This window comes from Oncorhynchus mykiss, chromosome 32 (genome assembly GCF_013265735.2).
Source record: "Oncorhynchus mykiss isolate Arlee chromosome 32, USDA_OmykA_1.1, whole genome shotgun sequence".
NCBI lineage: Eukaryota > Metazoa > Chordata > Actinopteri > Salmoniformes > Salmonidae > Oncorhynchus > Oncorhynchus mykiss.
Genome location: NC_050572.1, coordinates 24,889,311 through 24,917,035, shown reverse-complemented (window position 1 = coordinate 24,917,035; position 27,725 = coordinate 24,889,311). Strand labels below are relative to the sequence as shown.

At 40.4% G+C, this 27,725-nt stretch overlaps 1 protein-coding gene across 12 annotated transcripts in view; it reads right to left on the bottom strand.

The window, feature by feature from the left end:
* Positions 1–1,735: 1,735 nt before the first annotated feature.
* The window catches only part of LOC110488157 (thyroid hormone receptor beta), a 117,983-nt gene continuing 91,993 nt past the window's right edge, over positions 1,736–27,725 (bottom strand). For 7 of the 12 annotated variants that reach the window (XM_021560232.2, XM_021560231.2, XM_021560239.2 and 4 more), the window contains 7 exons: positions 19,197–19,297; positions 18,835–18,982; positions 15,204–15,409; positions 14,090–14,176; positions 11,366–11,512; positions 10,432–10,690; positions 1,736–6,490 (listed from right to left, as the gene is read on the bottom strand). In XM_021560232.2, the coding sequence (XP_021415907.1) occupies positions 6,249–6,490; positions 10,432–10,690; positions 11,366–11,512; positions 14,090–14,176; positions 15,204–15,409; positions 18,835–18,982; positions 19,197–19,297 (1,190 nt within the window). In that variant the 3' untranslated portion in view covers positions 1,736–6,248. Of the gene's footprint in view, positions 6,491–10,431; positions 10,691–11,365; positions 11,513–14,089; positions 14,177–15,203; positions 15,410–18,834; positions 18,983–19,196; positions 19,298–20,742; positions 21,308–27,725 lie in introns of those variants that run through there. The other 5 variants (XM_036970749.1, XM_036970750.1, XM_021560242.2 and 2 more) reach the window with 5 other exon arrangements.

The following is a 27,725-nucleotide window of genomic DNA, read 5'->3' as shown; positions in this document are numbered from 1 at the left end:
CCAAGCCATGAGGTCAAAGGAATTGTTCGTAGAGCTCCGAGACAGGATTGTGTCAAGGCACAGATCTGGGGAAGGGTACCAAAATATTTTTGCAGCATTGAAAGTCCCCAAGAACACAGTGGCCTCCATCATTTTTGGAACCATCAAGACTCTTCCTAGAGCTGGTTGCCCTACAGGATCTTAATTTGATCACCCTGTTGTGCAGGAAATGCACATTTGTAGTGTATAAGGTTTAAAAAGGCTTTTAAAGTTTGTAATTTCCACTTTAAAATGCCAGACTTGATTTGCCCCAACCAAAAATGTATCAACCCCTACAAAAATGCCCATTAATTATAATCCACACAATAATTCACATTTCCTGTTGCTGCAGGATTATTCTTCTGCTGTGAGAAAGGGATCAAATTAAGATACCACACCTGTAGCACTTCAGTTTCATTCAAGAGAGGCTTTTAGTGGTGCAGCATTGAAGTATCACTCCAGACTGGGGTTCGATCCCAGGATGTGTCACAGCCGGAAGTGACCGGGAGTCCCATAGGGCGGCACACAATTGGCCCAGCATCATCCGGGTTAGGGGAGGGTTTGGCCGGGGAGCTTTCCTTGTCTCATTGCACTCTAGCGAGACTCCTTGTGGCGGGCCGGGCGCCGACTTTAGTCGTCAGTTGAACGGTGTTTCCTCCGACACATTGGTGCCACTAGCTTCCGGGTTAAGCGAGCAGCGCGGCTTGGTGGGTTATGTTTCGGAGGACGCATGACTCGACCTTCACCACTGCCGAGCCCGTTGTGGAGTTGCAGTGATGAGACAAGAACTTAACTACCAATTGGATGTCCCGAAAATGGGGAGAAGGGGGTAAAATTACAAAATAGAAAAGAGAAAAAGAGAGCAGCTTTTAGCGCTCTGAGCCTTTCATGGATGGCAGGGGATTTGCAATTATCACATTGACTCATGAACTGAATTGTCATTAAACACCATCTTCACCGCAATATCATGATCAGTATATAGTAGATCTGACTGTCGAAAATCTAATCCAAAGATTGTTTGTGTTACGTGTTTCGGTTTCTCTATTTCGAAGTTGGTTAGCATGTTAGCTGAGGCGTGCACTGATTGGAGTCACCTCATTGGTCAGTATGTGTTACATCTGTGCTGCGAGTCATCCCATTAGTGAGGATGTGTTTCACCTGTGCTGGCTCAGTGCATCAGTTGGAGAGGACATGTTGGGAGAGCTACACCGCACGTTAGTTAGCCAGGAAGAAGCCCGAGTTTTGTTTTCCCTTGCTCCATATTGCTCCTTTAGTTTGTTTTCTCTGGGGTAAATTGAATGTGCACTCATGGTGTGTCTTTTAGAAACCCCTTATTAGTTGTGTGCCAACTGTCAGTGGACGCACCTTTTGAAAAATGTTCCGTTTTGGTTGTTGAAGTGACTTTTTGTTTGTTCCCTTTGCTGTGAGCGACATTTTGAATTTGTCCTTTGGGAAGGGGGATACCTAGTCAGTTGCACAACTAAATTACATTCAACCGAAATGTGTCTTTAATCAATGTCATCGGCTCCCGGGGAGCATCTGTTGTTGGGGGTTAAACTGTCTTGCTCAAGGGAAGAATGGCAGATTTTTCCACCTTGCTGACTAGGGGATTTGAACCAGTGACCTTTTGGTTACTGGCCCAACGCTATCAACCGCTAGGCTACCTGCCACCGTGGTGTGAGACACATTTTACAAACAAAAAACTGTTCAGAGGACATTTTCTTAAAACCATCTTTATTCTCAAGATCCAATTCACATTACGTGCAAATGGCATCATAATCATGAGGATCCAAATTCATAATTATTATATTTTTTGTGCAACTTGTCTTTTCTTCCAGGGTACCCAAGTCAAAACAGGTCAGATTCAACTCCATGGGCAACGCTGTGTGCAACACGTTTCAATTTGGTACAAAAACACTACACCCACAGACTCATTCTCAATCAATTACACTAACACCACAAGTTCATTCTCTCACTCTTTCTCTCCAAAGACTTGTCATCCAATATTCCGGATATCATTGATAAACGTTTACTACATCATGAACAACATATTGTTGGTATTTGTCTGCTAAAACATTAAGTCAAGAAAACACATAAGTAAATCATTTGTTATTATTTTAACAGTGAGTGGATTTGCTTGGCTTTCAGAAATGGATCTGGTTTTTATTCAAATTGTCCTGGCCAACTTTGCAGTATAGTATATGTTGAGTTCAGAGGAGGCTGGTGACGAGTGGACGGCTCATAATAATGAATGGCGTGAATGGAATGGTATCAAACACATGGGAACCAGATGTTTGATGTGTTTGAGACCACTATTCATTTCATTACAGCTATTACTATGAGCCTGTCCTCCCTATGCAAAGTGCCACCAGCCACCACTGATATAGTTCCATACTGTAACCAACAGATATTTTGTCAAGGTGAAACTACCACTTCAATCCGTCTATGAATCTTACTAGTTCATGATGTTCACATAGTTATATCTAAAGCAAATCTAGAACAGTATGTCATTGTGGTTTTGCAATGAAATTGAGAGAAAGATAGTTTTTTCCCGGTTTTTACGTAAAACAGTAAAATGTTCATAATGCATACAATATCTGTAAAAAAATTCTGCAGTCTGAAAATATACATCCTTATCCTCTGTAGTACTGTAAAATAGCTTCTTTTCTATTGGTGCAACATTTGTTATTGGTTTGTAACTGAGTTATTAAGAGTGACCACTCTTGCGAGAGAAAATACCACACTGGCGCTTTAAGAAGTATCTTGTGGAATAAGGTGACATTCGGCAGAGTGCATGTTTGAGATCAACTACCGACGACTATAAATCACCTTGCATTCCAAATAACTACTCATTATGTGATCAAGACTTGCCATTCTGCGCCGCCGTTGCCTGTCTCAAACAAATTGCCTCAAATATGCTGATTGTCACAACTCATTCTAGGGCCATTGACTTAGCCCGTGTCCCCATTCAACTTGTAAACCAGGAAGTAATTGGACCCTGCGCCACTTCCTGTTTCCAATTACCTGTCTGTCTCTCTCTGATTGTCTGCGCATTGTTAACTGTGCAGTTTGTGTGAGTTGTGAGGTCCTAGTCATTTAAACACTGCGAAGTCTATTGCTTTATGAAAGGCATCACTTTTACAGAGAAAACACAAGCTGCTTTGAGGAGTAGTGTGAAGCTTATAATAGTTGGATTTTTACGCAAAGTTTATACATTTTTTTTAACTGTTGCAAACAAACCACAATATCATACAACTTTTTTTTTTAAAGAAATATACAACCAAAATAAAGAGCTTTTTTTTATCATCAAGTTTTTCTCTGTACCCTGCTGATGTTGCATCATTTTTTGTGGCAGCTAGGGGTGTAATGGTTCACCAAACCCACGGTTCTGTATGTATTGTGGTTTTGGGGTCACGATTCCATTGGGTTTCGGTACAGTGGGGAAAATGACAGGCTAACATTTACTGTAGTTAACTTTGGTTTATTTAAGAAAATACAAAGTGTTGGTATTCCTGATTCCATACATGATCATGAGTCATATAATGCCTGATGAGAGCACCATCAGGAATACCAACACAGTATTTTTACTGATCAACAACAACACTAAAAAGTGCAATTAATGTGTGAAATCAATATGTAAATATGGCTCAGACATTGTATATAGAGAGACGTATGCTATAATGTTTTCTTACAAAGACACAAAGGCACGCAATTGTGTGCCTCTCAAATTGGGCACACAATACTTCTCATTTCCCACTCCGGGTAATGTGATGGGGTGTCACTGTTAAGTAGCTATCTGTTGCCCTGGAGGTCCATCCATCTGTAGTAAGCACAACACAGGGTATATTGGCCAATTCATTGACAACTTTGTCTTTAGCTTGCTTGTATAGAGTGGGTACTACCCGCTGAAATGGGTGCAAGAGTACAAATTTCGTAGTGTCTCAAGCACTTTCATGAGGTGCTGAAAACCCCTGTTCTCAACCACCAAGAATGGGTGCATATCCGTGGCTATAAACATACCTATCGCTCTTAGAAATTCTTTGGCCCGGTCAGAATCAGTTGCGGGGGGCTGCTTGAATGCAGAGGAGAGACAAAATTGTTTTGTTTTTTTTGCGTTTCCGTTTTGCTCCTATGGTAAGAATATTGGGATGGTGTTGGCGTAAATGTGTCAACATGTTTGAGGTGTTGGCTGCTGCATAGGCTATTCTGTTTGAGCAGTGGCGATATACTCTCTCTGTCCACCGCCATTGTAATCTACTGGGAAGCCAAAATGTTCCCAAACTGTCGATGGAGAATCCTCCTGGTTTATCGACCCCACCACTTGCCATCGTACAGAACTAGCTCCCGGCTGCGCCTCACAAAAGGACAGGTTGAAATGCGCCAATTAACATTCTCATTTTAATTGGCCTACAATGTGTGCATAGGCTCTAGTTGTTTTAACGGAATAGTCTGAAATGTTTTTTTCAGCTCAGATTTACTCAAGAGGCATACAACCTATAGGCCTAGTAGTTTATTGTTTTAAGATATTTTGTATCTATTCATTCGGGTTCACAGTGTGGACCGAACCGAGGTCCCCGTACCAAACGTTTCGGTATAAATAGTGTACCAATACACCCCTTGTCACACCTTGACCTAACTAAAATAACAAAGAAAACAAAAAATACTAAGGTCAGGGTGTGACACCCCTAGTGGCAGCGATTCTCTCCTCTGACTCAGAATTCCATTGACTGTGGTCAACATAGAAAGGGTTTGACCCCCTGACTCTACCCACATGTCATTCATACAGGCATGAATCAGCCAATTAGCAAGTATCATAGCAACAACCAGTCCTTATAGGAGGATCATGATCACTTTCAGTAACTCACATGTTGAGAATATAATATGACGCTTGAACATAGTTAAAAAGTTCCCATGGAATCTTGTGAGACAGCAGGAGGAATTTCTGCCAGCATCACAGCTCACAGTGTCTGTCTGTCTGATTTGTCCATCTGTAGCTCAGGAACTACACGCCATGGTGACAACTACAAAATAATTATCTCTGTTTCAATAACGTTCTGTTTCATGATGCAAGTCTACACTCTAGAACGTGAATGAGAGCCGGAAGCATGTTCTAATGTTCTAGAAGAAGTCACTGATAGCCAATCAGATCAGGTTAGATCATGCATCCTGGTTCCGGGAAACAATCCAAAATGATTGGATGAATTCCCAATTTTTTTTGGCACTGCATGAGTGGCATCATGAAAAAAAAGAAATAGCTATTGAATGGCTTTAATCTTTTCCCTGACTTCGTGTCAAAGTGTGCTTATATATCTGTCCTGGTCGTTTAGGTTTAACACAGAAGAGGAGAAACAAGCCGTCTTTTAGCTAGCTTTTTCTACATGGATGAGTTATTTAGTGTTGTGCCTTGCCATTGTTTAGAAATGGGCCTAGGTTTACTCAAGGTGGGAGCTTGTGGTGTGAATCATAGAAATAGAATTAGAATAAGAATAGCCATACCCATTACAGAACATTGACTATTTCTATGGTGTGAATGATGTGAGTACAGTAAGAGTGTGTTAGAATGGCAGCATTGAACAGGTATAGATATAGCTCTCACAGAACACCAGCACCAGAGGGACACCTATATGAAAGCTACTACACATCCCCTGACTGGGGAAGTCTCGTAGGAAGAGAATACGAAAAGGAAGGGAATGGAATAATGCAGGTTAACTGGCTTCTGCTGTCGGTCACTGTCTTGTACAGTACTGACCTTCTCAGGGTTGGTGGAGTCAGCACTCAATAATAAACAGGAGTAAAATGAAACACTAGAAGTTGCATGGTTCATATGACTGACTGAACGAGCGCTGTCAACGACAACAACTAGACATAATCACAAATAAGCCGACTGACTGACTGTACAATTAACCCAAAAAACCTATAGAGAAGTAACTGAGGAGAGGTGAAACATTTACAAAATAAAAACCAAAAGAAAATGCTGTTCACTTGTACCCGCATCGTAAGGGATGGTTCCATCCATAAAAACTAGGCTGAGAAGCTAGGCTATACCAAAGCTATGGAATGAAATGACTCAGTAGTGCTAATGAGAGTTCCAACGTGTCCCAAGACGCCTAGAGCCACTCTGAGGCCCACTGTCGTAGCCCCCGACAGGCGCCCACACACACCCCGACCACACACAAACACACACACCTTGGCAGGGTGTGTGCATGCGCGTCTGTCCCTCCGTCTGTCCGTCAGTCCTCAAAGACCTCCAGGAAGAGTGGAGGGAAAAGTTCGTTGGGGCACTCCACCTTCATATGCAGGAAGCGGGAGGCGTGGCACGCCCCGATCATCCGCAGGTCCGTCACCTTCATCAGCAGCTTAGGCCAGAATTGCGCCACCTTGTGTTTGCGGTAGTTGATGTAATGTTCAAAGGCCAGAAGGAACTCCTCCTGACAGCGCTCAATACGCTCCACGCTGGTCAGCCCCGGACGGTCTGGGGAGGGAGGGAGAGAGAGTTTTCATACTGTACTGTATGTTAGTACTGTCGCGTAGATGGAAAAATACTATATACTAATCCAACCCTAATGTACAAACACAATCTCATTGGAGATAGACTCTATACCTTTAAAACTCAATACTTTTATTAATCGGATGTCCTGTAATCTGTTGCTAGCTTGTTTTAATCACTCCAGGGGTTGCATGTGCGATAGATTTACAGAACATTCGATTTATAAAATATTGAGTTTTGAGTATGCTACAGAATTATTAGAACAAATAGCAGATTGGCTCGCATTTGCCATTGATTTCACAACAATAAAAGTCAATGCAGACAATCTGTGCATGGGGATATGATAGATCGATGGCTTCCAAAACAGAGAAGGTATTGTCTTAGAGACGGAGGGAGGGAGATGTGTGGCCCCAGCACAAAGCTATTGATTTTGAACGTCAATCCCCCGGACGGCTATTGTAGTCTCATCATTAGATGGTTTCCTTTCCTCGGGTGGGCTCTGTAATCCCTGATGATCGCTAAGTAAAAGATTGGCTTAATGGGTTTAAAAAGACCTCTGGTGGAAGTTAACAGCAGTGTATTGACGTGTTACTGACTGTGGTTAATCACACATGAAAACAGGCCGGCACACACGGACTTACTGGCTTTGGGCTTTACTGACTGTTTTATACACTTACCAAGGTTTTACTGACTGTTTAATTGCAGCAATGACGTGTGACTGACTGTGGTTAATCAAACATGGATGGCAGACACTGACTTACTGGCTTTACCGACTGATTCATTGCTTACCGACTGTTTTGTTACATGTCTCGCGGGAGGCTGGCTCTTGGTTTTATGTGGTAAGCTACAGGAACTACAGGCTCTTTGCTAATCATTTATTGTATATGAATAAATATATATAATATATAAATATTTATTGTGTACATCAGAAGTAATAAGTAAGGGATAATCAATGAGGGGCTATGTGTTCTATGGAAAATAATGAACGACGTGGAGTTGCATTATTTCCAAGAGAACACATAGAGTTCCGAGTTGATTATCCCTTTTATACCATGGCTATATTTGAACACATTTGCTGCTAGAAATATGTTCAACATTCACTGAAGTAGCCAGCAAGTTTACTAGATAGCTAGCTACAGTAGTTATTGTGGTAACCACACAAACAGACTTCCTAGTTTAGCTAAGCAAACCTTCAGTCCTAGCTTACCATTATGAGAATCCAATTCAACAATGCCAATTTGTATTTGTACTCTTTAGCTGTTGCAAAGGCAGCAGCTATTCTTCCTGGGGTCGAAACACATTAAGGCACATACATTACATATAAAACAAAAGATAAAACAGTACATCATATAACATTATTACACCACTACATATCTACAATACAAATGTATAATACCACCATACAACAATTTTACTTGTAACTTTGTGTGTTTCTCTTCACAGTGCCTGCTGTTAAGTAAGGTATATTTTTATCTGTTTTTTTTAAATCTGATGCTCGTGCTTGCATCAGTTACCTGATGTGGAATAGAGTTCCATGTAGTCATGTCTCTATGTAGTAATGTGCGGTTCCCATAGTCTGTTCTGGACTTGGGGATTGTGAAGAGACCTCTGGTGGCATGTCTTGTAGGCATGGGTGTCTGAGTGTGCTAGTAGTTTAAACAGACAGCTCGGTGCACTCAGCATGTCAACACTTCTTACAAAAACAAGTAGTGATGAAGTCATTCTCTCCTCCACTTTGAGCCATGAGAGATTGACATGCATATCATTAATGTTAGCGCCCTGTGTGCATTTAAGGGCCAGCCGTGTTGCCCTGTTCTGAGCCAATTGTAATTTTCCTAAGTCTCTCTTTGTGGCACCTGAACACACGACTGAACAATAGTCCAGGTGCAACAAAACTATGGCTTGTGGGTCCTGCCTTGTTGATAGTGTTGTTAAAAAGGCAGAGTAGCGATTAATTATGGATATACTTCTCTCCATCTTAGCTACTGATATGTTTTGACCGTGACAGTTTACAATCCAGGGTTACTTCAAGCAGTTTAGTCATCTCAACTTATTCAATTTCCACATTATTCATTACAATATTTAGTTGAGTTTTAGAGTTCAGTGAATGATATGTCCGAAATACAATGCTTTTAGTTTTTTAAATATTTAGGACTAACTTATTCCTTGCCACCTATTCTGAAACTAACTGCAGCTCTTTGTTAAGTGTTGCAGTCATTTCAGTCGCTGTAGTAGTTGACATGTATAGTGTTGAGTCATCCGCATACATAGACATACTGGCTTTACTCAAAGCCCGTGGCATGTCGTTAGTAAAGATTGAAAAAAGTAAGGGGCCTACACAGCTGACCTGGGGAATTCCTGATTCTATCTGGATTATGTTGGAGAGGCTTCCATTAAAGAACACCCTCTGTGTTCTGTTAGACAGGTAACTCTTTATCCACAAAGCATGGGGTGTAAAGCCATAACACATATGTTTTTTCCAGCAGCATACTGATCAAGAATGTCAAAAGCCGCAATAAAATAAAACAAAACAGCCTTTCTATTATCAATTTCGCAGTCAATCATCAGTCATTTGTGTAAGTGCTGTGCTTGATGAATGTCCTTCCCTATAAGCGTGCTGAAAGACTGTTGTCAATTTGTTTACTGTAAAATAGCATTGTATCTGGTCAAACACAATTTTTTCCAGACGTATACTAAGGGTTGGTAACAGGCTGATTGGTCAGCTATTTGAGCCAGTAAAGGGGGCTTTACTATTTTTAGGTAGCGGTATGACTTTTGTTTCCCTCCAGGCCTGAGGGCACACACTTTCTTATTTGGCTTAAATTGAAGATATGGCAAATAGGAGTGGCAGTATCATCTGCTATTATCCTCATTCATTTTCCATCCAAGTTGTCAGACCCAGTGGCTTTTCATTGTTGATAGACAACAATAATTGTTTCACCTCTTCCACACTCACTTTACGGAATTCAAAAGTACAATGTTTGTCTTTCCTAATTTGGTCATATATACTTGGATGTGTAGTGTCAGCGTTTGTTGCTGGCATGTCATGCCTAAAGTTTGCTAATCTTGCCAATGAAACAATCATTAAAGTAGTTGGCAATACCAGTGGGTTTTGTAATGAATAACGTTTTCAATTCGACTTTTGCTTTCCAAAGCAGCTCAAACATGTAAGAATGTGCCATTGAATTCTACCGTGCAAATATTGTGCGTTATAGAGAAATAATGCACGCTCTAGAATGACCTTCAAGCCAATAAGAAACAAGTGTTCAACAATGCCATGGTATAAACATCTATAAGCACATATTATCGCTAAATCTACATGTGTGTTTATAGATGTGTAACGTACGTTTCATGATATATCGTTAATGTAAATCCTCTTTCTACACACGGGACCAGGGGTTAATATGGCGTGCTGTTAGACCAATTCTCTATCTGTTTGAACTCAGGGGTCACCCGCTCTCTTACTGTCTCACCCACAATGTATTCCCATTTCTTACCTAATCTACTTGTAATGTGACCTACTTGTCATCTTGCCAACTAGTTCAAGATTAAAATGTCAGGTCGTGACCAAATAAAAATGAATAACAACACAAAATAGAATATTGATAAAGAACACTCTTTTGGAAATGTTTGAATTCACCAAATGTTTTAAAGTGGCAACTTTTCAAGGATATCTTTGAATTAACTATTTGCAAAAAAGCTAAATCTTCTATATTGTCAGCTTACAAGTGGATTGAACTGTTGCAAGACTAAGGTCCCTCAGTTCCAATGGCCATGACCCAATTAAAACGCTTTCAGGTGTATTTGTCACAGTGGTGATATAACCCATAAACCTGCGTGTAGAGAAAACAAAGGGCCAGATGTCTGGTAGTATGGTGAAGTATCGTGTGTTTGTGTGCCGGCAAGATTGTCTCCCTCCCTCTCACCGGAGGACAGGAGGATGACGGCCTGTAGCAGAGCGACCTCAGAGTCGTCCAGGTGGAACGAAGACAGTGATAAGCCCAAATCAAAGATAGCGTCCGACACCACACCCAGGCCTCCGTTCTTCAGCTGGCCGCGGGTCACGGCCATCTCCCCGTTAAGCGTCAGCGTCTCACTCTCGGGGTCGTAGCGAACGGCCGCCCGTAAAGACATGATCTCCATGCAGCAGCCTTTCAATAGGATAATCTGGTCTTCACAAGGCAGCTGGGAGGAGAGAGACAAACACAGAGAGCAAACGTTATATATTTTGTTATTGATTGTTTTGCACATAAAGATGAACGACTGATATGATTTGAAGAATGAAAAGGGAAAATATGAGAATGTGCAGGAGAGGTAAAAACTTAGAACGTTTATGTTCACATATATTAGTAGTGTTAGCAGTTATTACAAACTGAACTCTACATTCCATGGTATTTTTTATTTATTAGCAATTTTTTGAACATGGATAAATTCAGTTTAGTTTAATATATTATTAATTATGTAGATTTTTTAAAGCTTTACATGTTGAGATAATTTCTAAGTATTTTGTATATATTTTTTATGAAAGACCAGTAGAATATAGCTCTAAACAAGAACATAATTCACAAAATGTAGATTTAACTATAAACTAAATATTTTATTAATTTTACATTTTTAGTTTGAACATTTTCTCTCATTTTATTTTTATTTTAGTGAAATTGCTTATGCTATTGATGTTTCTGTTATAGTGTTTTATAACCAATGTCTTTATTACCATCCTCAATAATAAATAATGAGGAATTCAATCATATGAAGAGAACAAAAATATGAAACACATCCCCCCCAAAAATAAATATAGCTTGATAAGAATTACATTTTTTATTTTAGTTTCAATAAAGTAAAACAACCTTGCTTACGTACCTCACAGAACATAGGCAGCTTTTTGGCAAAGTCCACCACTCGGGTAATGGCGGGGGTGATAATTTTTGTAAACTGACTGAAGGCTTCAATGTCCACTTTGCTCCCTTCAGGTGCATTTATGACCGGCGCTTGACCAATGTCCTCGGGCTGAAACGACAAAAAGAAGAGGGAGGATGTAGGTACGTTCAACAGGGCTAGACAGGGACACTGTTAAAAGACCACAAGACAGAGTGCACCCTATATAGTGCACTACTTTTAACATAGTATACTACTTTTGACCAGTGCCCTATCCAGGGAGGAGGGTGATAACTCAGACGCAGCTAGAAAGATAGACAGACAGACCACACACACAACACAACACGTTCTCCTCTTTCTCCAATAAGCGTGAGACAGGTCAACGAGTATAACAGCATAACAGGAAAACAAAGTGGATGGCGTTTCCACTGTGATTGTTCAGGAGGGACAAGGAGGAAAGACGGAGGGAAACTTAAAAAGGAGGGAAAGTGCAAGCCATTCCTTTTCTCGTACTCAGTCGGCAGAGTCTTTGACTAGGGTTATCCACTGATACGGTATTATTATTATTATCATAACATATTCAACTACTTGCCTTCTGACCAGAAGTGACATAAGAGCGATAGAGAGTAGAGCAAGTAAATAAACAAAGAGCCCAGATTGAGTTGAGTAGCAGAGGACAAAGCACCGTGTACAGCACCTCCCAGATTCTGTTGCTTTGGCTTTAAATCAATAGGCATATTGACAAAATAATAAAACACTAATTAATAATTATAATAACATTATCCCTTTAAGAGTCCTTCTCCCCGGTATGCCTTTAAACTGTCACAGCTTGCGGAAAACTAGCTCCATAATGTATACACAGCACTTAAAGATATATGGGGCATTCTAGAGAAGTGGCTCAAATTCCTGTCCCTGGTCAAAAAAACAGATTTTTTATTTTTTACCAGAAAATCTTCAAACTTAGGAGACATATTAACATAATGATCTATTTTAATTCCTGCCAAGGCAATAACACACATATTGTTAAATTAATATAGTACAAAATCATGGTTTATATACCCTTTTCTATTGAGGTGGCTGTACCCCACCCTGACTCCTAAAATTCATGTTTGAAAATAAAGTCATCCATGATTTTTGTAATCTTTTTAACACTATTATTTCACTAGAACATATTGAGTTGTTTTATTATTAGATTGAAAGATACTGTTCTAATTAGTCTATTTAAAAAGAATCGCTCTCTGAAAAATGATTTCCCCACTTTGTCCTGTATGTCACTACTGAAACACAGACTGTAGAATGAATGGGCCTTACCACATCCCTACAATTACAACCATGAAATGGGATTACATCCCTCTCCATCATGGCCCCATGATGTGTCAATAATATATATATGTTTTTTGGATGTCTAAAAGATAGCTAACTAGCCATATGGTAGCTATGGGGATTCATTAAAGTCCAAAATACATTTAAATGGTCAAAACTGAAACTGCCACGACCGAAACAATTTGCTTCGTTTTGGTATTGACATGAATGTTTTGGTAATAGACACTTGATTGTTAATCCATTGTATTCCTTCACATCTCTTGAAATAAAACATTGATATGATAATCTACATTAAACACTTCTCCCTGGAAGTCAAAGTAATGCACAAAACCGCTTATTTTGTCTTTAAATGCAGGACATGATATTGTAGTGAATTCGGGGTGTTTAATTTAATTTAACCTTTATTTGACGAGGCAAGTCAGTTAATAAGAACAAATTCTTATTTACAATGACGGCCTAGGAACACTGGGTTAACTGCCTTGTTCAGGGGCAGAACGACAGATTTTTACCTTGTCAGCTCAGGGTTTCAATCTAGCAACCGTTCGGGGTAGCCCAGACCAGGACTCGAACCCAGGTCCAGTGACTGTCAAGCCAATATCTTAAATGTTATCCCAAGAGGTCTAAATGTTGGGTTAAGGTTGCTACAATATGGTACACAAGTGGACAAATTCCTCAGCCTAATCCCTCCCCCCCAAAAATGTTACACAGCGACATGTCCAAATCAGCCAAAGTGTGTATGACATATGCTGCATTTACACAGGCTTCCCAATTCTGATATATTTTCCACTAATTGGTCTTTGACCAATCACATCAGATCTTTTTCAGAGGTGATCTGATTGGTCAAAAAATCAATTAGTAAAAAAAATATCAGAATTGAGCTGCCTGTGTAAATGCAGCCACAGTGTGTGTAAAGCTTGGTCTGTGAGTACAGGGAAAATTGTCCATTGGTCAGAGCCTGACATTGATGGTGAAATGTTTCTCTAAATTAAATGTAAAGGTTTTGAAAGTAAAATAAAAAATCACATTTTGTATAACATTTCTCAAATTAATCTGTAATAGAAGGTTAATCAAAATGATCAATACTGTACACGGTTCTCCCTTAACAGAAACCTTTTCACTGTTTCGGTAGTGAATTATTTAATGCCTGGTAAGGAATTCAGGAAACAATTAAAATATGCAATACAAAAAGTGTGTGAGTAGTAGATATGTCTAAAAATAGGATCCAAATTAGATTATTTTTTCAAACCCAAATTTGAATGACTCATATACAGCACTGTATTTTAACACTAGCCCATAATATAATAGCTAGCTATAGCAGGTGCGATTTGAAAAGCGTTTTTATAGTATTTTATTTTTCAGTATTATATTTTGTCTATTAGTTCTTACCTTGGTTTCCTTCACCCCCACTGCACTCTGGTCAGAAGTATAGAATAAATTACATGTTATTTCATTAAGTAGCATTGCTTCCTCGACCTGTTGGACAATCAACAGAGATTGTGAAGAACGTTTCAATGAGGAACCCGTGTCAAGCCAACTAAAAAAAAAACAAGTTTAATTAAACTGAGGAAAGGTAGATGACAGACAAGTAAGTGCGGAGAGAGAAAACAGGTGAGTAGTACACAAAATGCAAAGTGGAGTTTCCATGACAATATTTAGGCTCAGGCTGAGGCATTTGTTTTATACTTATGAACTGATATTTAAACATAGGTATTCAGGTTCCAATTTCTTTCAAACTTTTTTATTTATTTCTTTTTCAGATCAAAATCATACTGTTGTATGTCAACGTTCACAAATGAGTTTATCAAAGCTGATCTACATTATGATAATATAGTATAATTTAATACTACAATACTAATATAATAGTATATAATAATATACCCTGCACAGGGACTATGGATGAAAATGAGCTGTTTAGCTAAATCTGGAACTAATTACTAATTAAAAACATAAATTCAATTAAATAAATTACAATTACATCTTTCTATGTATGTAGCCCCTACATGGAAACTCCAGGATAGAGTCAAAGAAAGTGAGACAGACTTCAAACTGCAGAGGACGATTACACTTTATGAAAAAATGAAAAAAGGTTAAAATGTGAGGAGTGAAATTATAAGGTAGATACTACACTAGACACAGAGAGAGAGTGAAAGAGAAAGAAAGCGCGAGAGATAACAGTTATTTGTTTTTAGTATTTGTTTAGATTATTAAAGAACACTGCATTAAAGGGGAGAGAAAGAAGAAAACAAGAGGAATGGATTGTTCCGTTTTAAGTTAGTGTCTGCTGCGTTGAGGAACACACTTTCTCCAGCGTCCAGCTAATTCTCCCCATTCTACAAGGAGATACAAAAAACATGGACATATTAACGTTGGGAACAGTGGTGGGTTGGGGATGGGATGGGAGGTAGGGAAGGGGACAAGAGAGGGATTTTGGGAACTGGGAATGTTTCACAGAACAGACATGGTTGGTTAGACGCTGTCAGCCACGGAGAAGACGTCTCACCAAGAACTTGCGTTTCTGTTTCCAGTGGTTGCCCTGGGCGTTAGTTGACATGTGGGCCTCGGTGACCATGCGGATCAGGTCCCACTCCTCCTGGGACGGCTCAGGCCGGTCCCACACTGTCTTCTGGAACTCCTCCTTCCGCCGCCGCTCACGGTTCTCCTCGATCAACTTCCGCTTGGCGAGCCGCTTGCTGTCGTCCAGCACCACTGGGAGGGGAGGGGGGTAGAGGAGGGGAGGAGTTAGGGATCAGGAGGAAGGGTGAAGTGGTAGGGCAAGGGAGGGTCAAAGAGGGGGGCAAGGAGTCACGAATGAGGTGGGGATTAAGAGGTAGGAAGGGTGGGGTTTTGTCAAGTATCAAGCGAAAAAGAAGTGAGAGAGTAAGTCCACAATATAAACCACATAGGGGCCATACCTGCGAACATTAAAACAGTTTAACCCTCTATGGCATTAATTTTTATTTGGGGGGGGGGGGGGGGGGGATATTTCACCCCATTTTTTGGGAGCTTGGGGGTCCCTGATAATATATCCATCATAAAATGTGTTGTCCCCCCCAACCAGATATTGGTGTGTTTCCTCAGGGCAACAATGTTCTACAAGGGTACTGAAACACCAAGGTTTTCTATAGTACATATGATAGGTGGAATAAGGAAAACAAGCAATATATGTACTAGAAAAAGTTTATTTTGACAATCACAATTAGAAGCTTGAAAGTCAAAACATCAAACAATCAAATAAACAAACTACTACTAATTACAACTAACACCTCATGTATAAATGTTTCTCACATTTCATATAAACATATAAACCAACATCCAAATGACTGTCTGTGTGTGTGTGTGTGTGTGTGTGTGTGTGTGTGTGTGTGTGTGTGTGCGTGCGTGCGTGCGTGCGTGCGTGCGTGCGTGCATGTGTTAGCCTGTGTGTGAGAGTATATGTGCGAGTGTGTGTGTGTTTCAGTGTGTCTGAATGTGTTTGTGTGGGTTATTAATTAAATCAGTGTTTCTCTTTTTGACAAAGCACACTCTGATTTTGTATTCTGTGTGGAACCTCAGGAAGCAGTTGCTGGTGGATGTGAAACAGAGGTGGACATCACATTTCCGGCACTTGGCTTTTGGTGTACCTGTGCACCCTGGTACCTTGCATCTCCCCTTCTTTTCAGCCATAATCATCCAACGGGTCCTTTTCTCCTCTTCTCCTCATACTCACCAGCAATTGTGGAACTTGGACGACCTTTCCTGCGCTCCAGACTCTTTCCACTTTTCAAATCAGATTTTATTGGTTACATACACGTGGTTAGCAGATGTTAATGCGAGTGTAGCGAAATGCTTTGCATAGGCCTTCAGCGATGTTTGACTTGAAGGTATACAGCTTCATTTGTTCCTTCTTTCTCATGCCAGTGCCTTCACAATCTCTTCAGTAGAGCAGCCAGGTGGTCACGATGATCATATCCAGGAAGTGGAACACCAGCCGGTGGAACCACTTCTTTGATCTGATTTTGTTCCGGTACAGTGCAATCAGTGAGTCAAGCAGATCCACGCCACCCATATTCTTGTTGTATTCTTTCACCACAGCAGGGCAGGGGACTTTGGTGATCATCTTTCGCTTGCGATCCCACATGTCAAACTCGGTGACTGGGTGGGCTCCAGTGTAATCACTCAGAAGGGTTACTGAACGGTTATCGTACCACTTCACGACGTGCAAGGTGGTTTCTCCAACCACGGCCATCTTCTGTTCAAAAGATCCACGTCCTGCTCTCTTCAGCTCATCATCACACATCAAGTTGACGCCTGGTATTCTGATGCCACTAACGGTACCAGTGCAGTGAATTCCCTGCTGAGCCAGTGTGAGCACAAGAGGGACACTCGTAAACCAGTTTCTACATCTTCATCCTCAGACCCAGTCTCATTGTCAACAGACAGGCATTGTCCTTTAAAAAAGAAAGCAGGAAGCACAAATTTGAATGTGTCATATACCCTTCTTCATTCACTGACACGCATACAAACAAACACACACACACACATTACTTTTCTGACTGACCCCTGACCTCCTAACTGTCTCTCAAACCTGATTCAGGGATCCACTCTCCTGACTCTCTTCAAGCTCACTGTCCTCATTGTCACTGTCCTCAAACTCACTGTCCTCATTGTCACTCTCCTCAAGCTCACTGTCACTCTCCTCAAGCTCACTGTCCTCACTGTCACAGGGAATGACCCTAACTGCTCGATCATGTTCCTTCCACCCATAAAATGTTCTTGTGTCCATTTCCTGTAAGTATCAGTAGATAGTAAAGTAAAAACATTGACTATGGTCATAATTATGCATCCGAGCACATCTCCACACACAAAAGTGGTCTAACTGAGGCAACAAACCAAAAAACACAGTTTTAGTATATAAATACAAATAAAATAAGTCTTTAAACAATCAAACATACTCATGCACATATTTTTTATATAAAGTTATTTCAATTTAAACATGTTAAAAAGTGATTTTATCTTACCAATTGGTGGCACTGTGCTTCCTGAAAGGACTGCTCCACCCCCAGACTCCACCCCCAGACAAAAGGCCACACCCATTTCAGCCCCTCATTTCATTGGACACAGACAGTCATATATATATATATATATATATATATATATATATATATATATATATATAGTGTGAGGTCCAAAAAGGTAGTTTGTTGCCTGAGGGCAACACCATGCCATAGAGGGTTGAGTTCAAAATTGTTGACATAGTGTTGTAGCTGGTCCCATCAGATAATCTGGCACACGTTAGCACTATGCTAACCTCACCAGGTGGCTGTGATTATTTCCCATCACAAATTCTTCATCAGATTATCAAAGATCGTAAACTCTTTCTCCACAAACCACTGGCAGTTAGGTCAAGTCGGCCACCAGATGTAAACCTTGAAGTTGGACATTTACATGTATCCCTCTGGTGGCCGACTTGACCTATTTTAAGAAATTACATTTTTTAATGTAAGTAAGCAAGTATGGCCCCATACAATTTACAATACATACAATATACAATTTAAAACATATGCACTCTGCCTCTGATTTTTACACTGATATTCTCATCATAGCCGTCATTAAAAAAATATTGTCAATAAGTAAATAAATAAATAATACAAATTCAAGTAAAAACATAAAACATTATAGAAATGATAGACATTACACAATAAAATAGGACTTTTTTGGATCTAAGAATGTATTAGCTTTTTAGAGTATTTGTACAGAGTAACATTTAACAACGAGGTTGGTTGGCAGTCTATATCTGTTATGATGAGTCATGACATTAGTTATTCCTATCCCTGTACTCTGAAATAGACAGGTTAAGCAGCTCTCCGAGATGAGCCACCTGGCAAGCCAGGCACAGTCATCAAGTTCAGTAAGCAGATCTCTAGATTGGAGCGTATATATAGACACATTTTTTGAGCAATCAGAAGTAGTGCTAGTTAGTTCATTTGTAAAACATTTTTTGCTGCTATTGGAGTGGTAGTGAATGTCCTCTCAATTAAATAGGAAAACTTTAATATTAGGCTACATTAATATACTTTTCTCTCACTCTAGAAGAGGGAACATCCTCTATAAAAGTTATTCTGGGGATCTCAACTAAGCAGAATAGTACTTACAGTCTGTTGCCATGCCGACAGTGATGCACTTCTTGAAGCGACACTCCTGGCACTGGTTCCTGGTCACCTTATCGATGATGCACTTTGCCTCGTACTTACACGCGTACGTTGGGTTCAGGTTCTTCTGGATCGTCCGCCGGAAGAAACCCTTTGTAAAAAAGATAAAAGGAATGTTTGAAACACAATGATCTGCAACATTCAGTCTATGTTCAGGTTGGTGGCAGTGGTCATGGAATATTTATTTGAATTCAATTATCATCTCTTTCCATCAACTTCATTTTTCCTTTTTAATTGATACTATGTCAGAGAGTGTTGGTATTATTACATATGTTACTAATACATATGTCCACTGTTGGTATTACCTTGCATCCTTCACAGGTGATACAGCGATAGTGATATCCTGTAGCTTTGTCCCCACATACCACACATAACTCGTCCTTGTCCAGGTAACTAGGGATGTATCCTAACAGAAGAGAAATATATCAAATGTAAACACACCATATAGGCCTGTGATGATTCGTTAACAGCGACACAATTTCCTGGATACAAACAGCATTAAGAAACAACAAATTATGTATGCCAGGAATGCCTCTATTGCTGGCAGAAAAATGTCCCTATGAGATAATAAAGTATTAATTTACTACTGTCTGACCACAAGCAGACCACTGAACATTATATTTTTTAGACAAAGCAACTTAGAAACAAAGAGGTGAATTCCAACAGATGTATTTAAGATTGGCATCATTTATTCCAACACAAAGTTCTCCAAAAAGGTCTAAAGCGTGTAGCATTAACAAGTTAAGAAGCCAAGTTAACAAGGTAGGATCAGTGAGGGAGGTGATCCAGCCCGGACACACGAGCAGGGTGAATGCAGGTGGGGGGTAAGAAGGGAAGGGAAGGGTGGGGGCAGAGGTCAATAAATTATCAATACTAGTCGAGGGAAGTCCGGGCCAATCCATCAACCGGCACGCTCCAGCCTTCTGTTACCCTTTCTGTAGGCCTTCTCCCTGCACCAGCAATCAATACACACACACACACACACACACACACACACACACACACACACACACACACACACACACACACACACACACACACACACACACACACACACACACACACACACACACACACACACAAACAAAATGCAACAGGTCCTCTGGTGCCGGGTCAGTTCTGGCACGGTATGACACCTTAGGTCGACTTGGATTTACTGCAATTAGTTCAAACTAAAGCCTGATCGAAGGAGCTCAGGTCGTCAAGACAATTAATATCCACCTGTAGCAAATCATTATGACAGACGCTAAGAACAGGACAATCAAACGCAGAGACATGCTGACAGTCAATTCATACGTTTGTCAACAAGTTTTTCAAAGTCCATGGACTCGTAATATGTTGGTGGCCTGAATTTGCCTTTAAACTTCAAGAGTTTGAAAGTGAATATATAGTTCAACGTACATAACTACAAACTGTCCATAATGGTTCTACTTACCAACTGATAAACTCACAGACTTCAGTATTTCGGTGGTAATAATCATATAGTATCAGAATCACTACGATTATAGTGTATCAAGAGTCATTACCATATTATATATACACATACGAGCAAGGTTCAACACCGCAACGGTTTGAAATGAGATAAAGCACTGTTCAAGCCAAACCAGACTAGTATACATCAAATACTGTTACACACTACATACAATACAACAATATCAGGTCAGATGTAGTCAATCAAAAGGAGATATTTGTGCACCTGTCACACGTCTCTACAACTGCACTCCAACACAAGTTGTCAGGCCGTCACCCCATCACACCACCGGGTTAGTCCCTACCTTTCAGCTTGACCATCACACCATCCCTAGTTCCTTCCAGCTTGTATTACCATAAGCGCTAGTCCCAATTCCCTACCTTTCTTGTTAACCTCTTGCATCCACTGCATGTGGGAGAAGTCAGACTTCCCCTCAGAATAGTAGTCGGGCTGGTGGTTGTAGTGGCTGAGAGGCACTTCCATGGTGCAGTATTCACTTTTGAACACGGGGTTGGGTCCTGGGTAGGAGCAGGCGTAGGGCTGGCTGGGGGGCCAAGCCTGCTCCATGCAGGGAGGGTGGATCTGGTGCATGGGCTGGGGCTCACAGTGCCCGTAACCCCCGGGACCATCACCTCCATACATGCAGTACTCCCCACCGCCCTGCATCAGGTAGCCACCGCCCACGCCATGAGGCATCTCATACATGTCAGGCATGCAGTAGTTCATGATGGCCAGCGGCTGCACCGAAGGCAGGTAGGCACATACAAAAGGCTGATGAAGGCAACAAAAAAATAAGAAAAAAAGCAGACTGGAGACAATGTTACGTATCAATTCAGCGCTAAGCGTGATTAATTCAGCGTTAAGTTCAAGTAGGGTAAATTAATAATTAAATGATTGATATGGATATGGATATGATAAGAAAGATGTGTACGGAGCAAGTAGGGGCTATGTTGGTAGAATGTGTCTTATATACTGAGTCCTTGGCCCACCCCTACAGTACAACATCTAGCACCTGCCCCGCCAGTCCTCGCCCGGCCCCACCCCAAAACACAGTGCCCTCTCAGCCGAATGGGGCAGGAGCTTTATGACGACATCTAATCTGACTCTGTCAATCCTAGAAGTGGAACAGACAGACAGCAACAAGATGGTGATGTTCTCGCAGATTAAAGCCTTGCACTCAAGGCTGTGATGTGTCTCACCAACCACCACCACCTAGTCATACACATATGGTGGTGCCGTGCCGCTGGCGGAAGTTAACAACAAACTAAGACAGAACAAAATAACAAAAGAAAAGTCATCTGAAATACTTTTCTGTATGAATAAGTAGTAGCTGACAGTCTCGGTAGACGTGTGGTTTGTTTGTCAACACCTGATGAGTCAATTCAATTTGACAATTAGATCCGGATGATCAACAATATCATTCACATTACAGTTCAAATCTTGGAATAATCAAGCGGGTTTAGCCTTCTTAGGCCTATTTAAAGTCAAAATTAGACTTCACTTCAGACTAGAATAGAATAGTTAATTCAAAAGGGTTCATTTATGCCAGAATGTTCCTTTGATTTCCTTTGATGGCCACTGGCAAGCTGGAAGAGTGTGCTCTTCACGGATTAATCCCAGTTTAAACTGATGGCAGAGTGTGTATGGCGTTGTGTGGGCGAGCAGTTTGCTGATGTCAACTTTGTGAACAGAGTGCCCCATGGTGGCGGTAGGGTTATGGTATTGGCAGGCATAAGCTACGGACAACGAACACAATTGCATTTTATTGATGGAAATTTTAATGCACAGAGATACTGTGACGAGATCCTGAGGCCCATTGCCATTCATCCACCGCCATCAACTCATATTTCAGAGTGAAAATGCATGGCCCCTTGTCGCAAGGATCTGTACACAATTCCTGGAAGCTGAAAATGTCCCAGTTCTTCCATAGAATGCATACTCACCAGACATGTCAGCCATTGATCATGTTTGGCATGCTCTGGACTGACATGTATGACAGCATGTTCCAGTTCCCACCAATATCCAGCAATTTCGCACAGTCATTGAAGAGGAGTGGGACAACATTCCACAGGCCACAATCAAGAGCCTGATCAACTCTATGCGAAGGAGATGTGTAGCGCTGCATGAAGCAAATGGTCACACCAGATACTGACTGTTTTTTTTGATCCACGCCCCTACCTTTTTTTAAGGTATCTGTGACCAACAGATGCATATCTGTATTCCCAGTAATGTGAATTCCATAGAATAGGGACTAATGAGTTTATTTCAATTGACTGATTTTCTTTAAATGAACTGTAACAGTAAAATCTGTGAAATTGTTGCACGTTGCATTTATATTTTTGTTCAGTGTACTTATTAAGATTTAATAAATGATTATTGACATATTTTCATAAAAACTTTATTTTGATTCATTTATTCATACTATTTCATCCTTCCACAAGATATAGATCCAACACAAATCTAAGGTTGCTACCTAAGCCGGCTAGTTGTTCGTTCTATCAGTTCGGTTGCCAGACTGTCATTAAATCTTTTTTTCTGTATCTATGGACGCGACCCAGTGGTTCGTTCTAAATGTTCCATTGCCATACTGCCCTGGCAACGTTCTTATCTCTTGCTTGATAGCCAACTACGGTTAACTCACTGTACAGTCACATCAAACAGTGCAGCCAGAATAACAGCAAAGTAGCTGCATTTGCATTTGTTTAAGCTGTTTTCTAGTGACATTTATTTGGATACTTCCATAACAATGAGCTAATGAGGCACGATTTCACCTGGCATAGAAAATGTGCTCTCTCTTCAGATCACTGTTGTTCAGAGTAACTAGCCAACAACACAGTTAACACAATCACTTCAAACTGAAGCTGCAAGACTGCAAACTAGCAGCATTTCGTTTAGTTTTACCTGTTTTCTATTGACATTTCTTTATATATATCCATAAAAATTATGCCAGCTGATTCATGAGTTCGACTGGCTGAGAAAAGCTGTCCGCCTGTCTGTCTCGTCCCAACCTGTTCATTACTATGGGACAGCTGGAGATCGAATTTCAATATTGAAAGACAGACAGCAAGTTATATACAAATCTCCACTGTTGAAAACCAAATGCTAGTCTAAAAGAAATCGCTTGGCTGGGCTGATGAGACAGTGGACTGCGCAGTGAGATGGAACAGAGTAAATAGGCGTTTCAACGTCATAGATTTAGCCGGTGGTAATTTATGGAATAGACACAGCCCAGCCAAGTATGCGGTTTTAACTAATCAGCATCCAAGATTAGATCCACCCGTTGCATAATTCTCTATAACACACAGTATATTTGCACGGTAGAATTTAATGGCTATAGTTCATTCATACATGTTCTGTTTGAGCTGCTTTTGAAAGCAGAAGTCAAATTGAAATATTATTGTCATTGTTGATTTTCATAATAGCAAGCTAGGACTGATGGTTTGGTTAGCCAGGCAACCATTGTACCTATCTAGTAACCTTGCTAGCTACTTCAGTGGATGTTGAACAAATTTTTACCGTTTCAAAATGTCTAAATGTGTTAAATTATAGACATTGTATAAAAGGGATAATCAACTCGGGGCTCTATGCGTTCTTTGGAAAATAATGCAACTCTGTGGAGGGTAAGTTCCACTCTGCTAGCGGGTCATGGAACACATCTTCCACATTGTTCACAATTTTCCAGAGAACGCATAGCCCCTGGTTGATTATCCCTTGTGTTGAACCTTAAATACGTTTAGATTAATTATTACATAAATGCACACATATTTACAAACAAAATAACAATTTGTTTATTTTCATTACTAGACTAATGAATCAAAAGATAAAAGCGCATATAAAGTGATTCTGAACAATCAAATACATTTGACCAGAGACATTAGGGGAATGGGGTACCATTTCCGATGCAGCCAATGGATCCATAAAAATACCCTTCTAAAAATATGACCAGCCATCCTATCGTAACCAGTGACACAACACCGGAGTGGGCTCAGACGATTGTGGCTAAGACTGCAACACAATCAACACATAACAGCTGCTAAAAGTAAGGCGCTTTGAGGCAAATCTGCTCCTAAAGTGGCCCTTGATACCAGTTTAACTTTTTCATGAGGTGAAGTCCTCCGTGGCCCTTAATCTCATTCGTGTTTCTTAGACGCTTGACAGTTTCTGTCCCGAGTCCTCTTATCAGACAATATAACTCCAGTCAATACTCTGCAATCTGTTCTAGATAAGGGTATTATTCTCAGTTTGGGGTGTTGTTGCCCATCTGTCTTTTTTGTTCATGTTATTTGTATCTAGTGTAACTATTTCTTCATCTGAGGAATCGATCGCTTTAGAGCTAGAACTTGTTTTTAAGCTGACGTTTGAGGGCGTTACACAGCCCTACTATTATCAGAATCACCTTTATTCACCTTTATAAGTACATTTACACATAACCATCATTTATGTTACTTGGTGATATGGTGCTGCTTGCAGTAGACAACATATAGAGACAGAAACAGAAAGAGGAATTTAGACACAGTTTAAATACATTATACACAAAAAAGATAAGTGACCATAAAACATACAGTGAATTCGAGTTTTACACTGAATTGAAACAGACCATAAACACACTTCACATTGATCAACTTTCCTTTGGGATTGCATACTTTCTGGACCAATATTGCCAAGTATACAACATAATCATTAATTATATAGCTCTTACAGAAACACAAAAGATGTCTGATCTATATTCTGTTTTGTTTGCCTGAGTTGCCATCAAACATGAATTCAATCAAAACCTTGAAACCCTATTATTGAATTGTGGTTGAAATCTGGGTTGAAATTAGACCAAAGCTGTGTACATGAATTACTTTTACAAATTCAACCAACTAACAACGTTAATGCAACGTTATTACGTTGATAAAGAACGCTTAAAAAAAATTGCTCCGCTATGTTGACTCAATGAATTTGATCAACACAATGTGTCAATAGTGATGAATTCAAACATATCCTTCAAGATTAAATTACTTGATTGACTGATCAAGTAATAGGTTAATGAATTTGTTCATTTGGTCTGCTGGGTTGCACCATGGTGAAATGAACATCTCCATGGTACTAAGTAACTGTTACTGAGTAGTAAACGTTTCAGAGAGCAGAGTTTTCTACATCCACTCTTCTGATGACTCCATCGACTCTACAGACCCTTTAAAGAGCTCGAGCTGCTTACCACTAAAACCCCAAACACCAAGACAGCAACAGTCATTCAACAATCACATATAGTATTGCAAAGGCATCATTTCAATCTTAGATGCCATGCACACACCGTAGATATACTATTTGTTCATAAACAGCATAAAATCACTCTTTCACTAAATTAAAATCTCTCCTGAATAAAAAATATATATATATATATTTAAAAAAATAATAATATCTCCCTCTAAACATAAACACTAATATCTACTCAAAACTCACCCAAAGATTGGGATCTTTTTTGGAGCAAGTGTGATTGTTCCTCCAGACCCAGGCATTGCCAGTGATAATGCTAGGGTTGAACCGTTAACTGATCCACAGAGGTGAGGTGACCGTTGTTCCCATGCGTTAATACATTCAAGGATAAACATGAATTATGCCATTTCTGTTGTATTTCTGAGGTCTCACAGAAAGGTCAGCGGATCTATGGATATGGGTATAACAGTACCCGGGAGAGCCGTTCCTCAGCACCTGTCGATACTGGATAGCGAAGCAGGCTTTTCGCTAATATATTCCCTCCCTGATCGATCACTTGAGGTCTCAGAGGGTTCAAAGCTGGTCAACAACAATTTTCAGATGGCAGGCTTCAGTCTTGCAAGGATAGGGCCTGGTGTGACGTGTTATCCTGAGCCAGATGTCCCCGTCCAACACTATGTTACCTGAGGAGGACACTAGGCTAACACCAGGCCCCGGGCAACCTTCCCCTCACAAGGCCGGGGTGAGCCGAGGCAAACCGTTGGGAGAGCCTCAATGATTCTCAATGAACACTCCAATGTTCACCCCAAAGTGAATGTGACTAAAGTCTATTAGGTTTATCACTATATTAGCTCACAAGGTCTCAAGTACGTTAACAATAACAAGAAAATTTTCTTTTCCTGGGGCTTTCTGCTAATGACACCTATATTTTCTGGTACTAAAATAAACATATATTCTTTACACTTCCGTTAATATTGGTAGCTAGTGTGATAATTAGAAGTTCCATAGTTGGTAATCCATAAAGTTATTTGTGCCACAACAGTGCACAGTGCTGCCGGATCATGTTCAGAGTTATACCTACTACTAGATACCTTTTCAGTGGGAAATGTCTACACATTATTGACCTGCTCACAGGGGAAGCCTACTCAGAAAAGGAATTATGGTGTTTGGTGAATCTCAGGCAATGGTGTCATAGTTAATGACAAGCAGATGCTAGTAGTCAATACTGCTATTCAGGTCCAAATCACCTAACATGTCGGAAACTGATTGTGTAGCTCAATAATGTCACTAAGAAATGTAAAATATGCTATTATCTGGTACATTGTCTTGAACAGATATTTGGACAAAAGCGCTAAGGTTAGCGTTTGGTGACAGTGGCCAGGTAACCAAAACCAAACCATGGAATGATGTCTTTTCTCATCCATAGATAAGGGGTAAGGAAACAAATATGTTATTTTCTAATTTGGGTGAACTGTCCCTTAGGCTCTGTTAATTTGTGTTAATATGTGCTAATGCTAATCTGACACCAAATGGACAACAAAACAACAGCAGAATGAGTCATGATGACCAGAAACACTTTAATTTTGGGGATAAATAAATGTGAATCCAGTCTCTCAATCTTCATCACCCTCCATTCCCCTTCTCTTGTTCTTACCTATCAAGACGTACTGTATGACGCAATGACTCAATGATGCACTGAAGTGCCCCTAATGACACCCAATGCACTAGTTTTGACCAGATCTCCATTGGGCTCTGGTCCTTGAGATACAGTAACTAACTGATGCCTTGACACAATTATCTGCCATGTAAGACAAAGATATTAGGAAAAAAGTCCAAATGACAAGCCCTTGAACAACCTCGAAGGGTTGATACTGCAATATAATATAACTATACAACCGGCCAAAAGTTTTAGAACACCTACTTATTCAATTCTCTCTCTCTCTCTCTCTCTCTCTCTCTCTCTCTCTCTCTCTCTCTCTCTCTCTCTCTCTCTCTCTCTCTCTCTCTCTCTCTCTCTCTCTCTCTCTCTCTCTCTCTCTCTCTCTCTCTCTCTCTCTCTCTCTCTCTCTCTCTCTCTCTCTCTCTCTCTCTCTCTCTCTCTCTCTCTCTCTCTCTCTCTCTCTCTCTCTCAGTGAGAGAACGAGCGAGACATAGGGGGAGA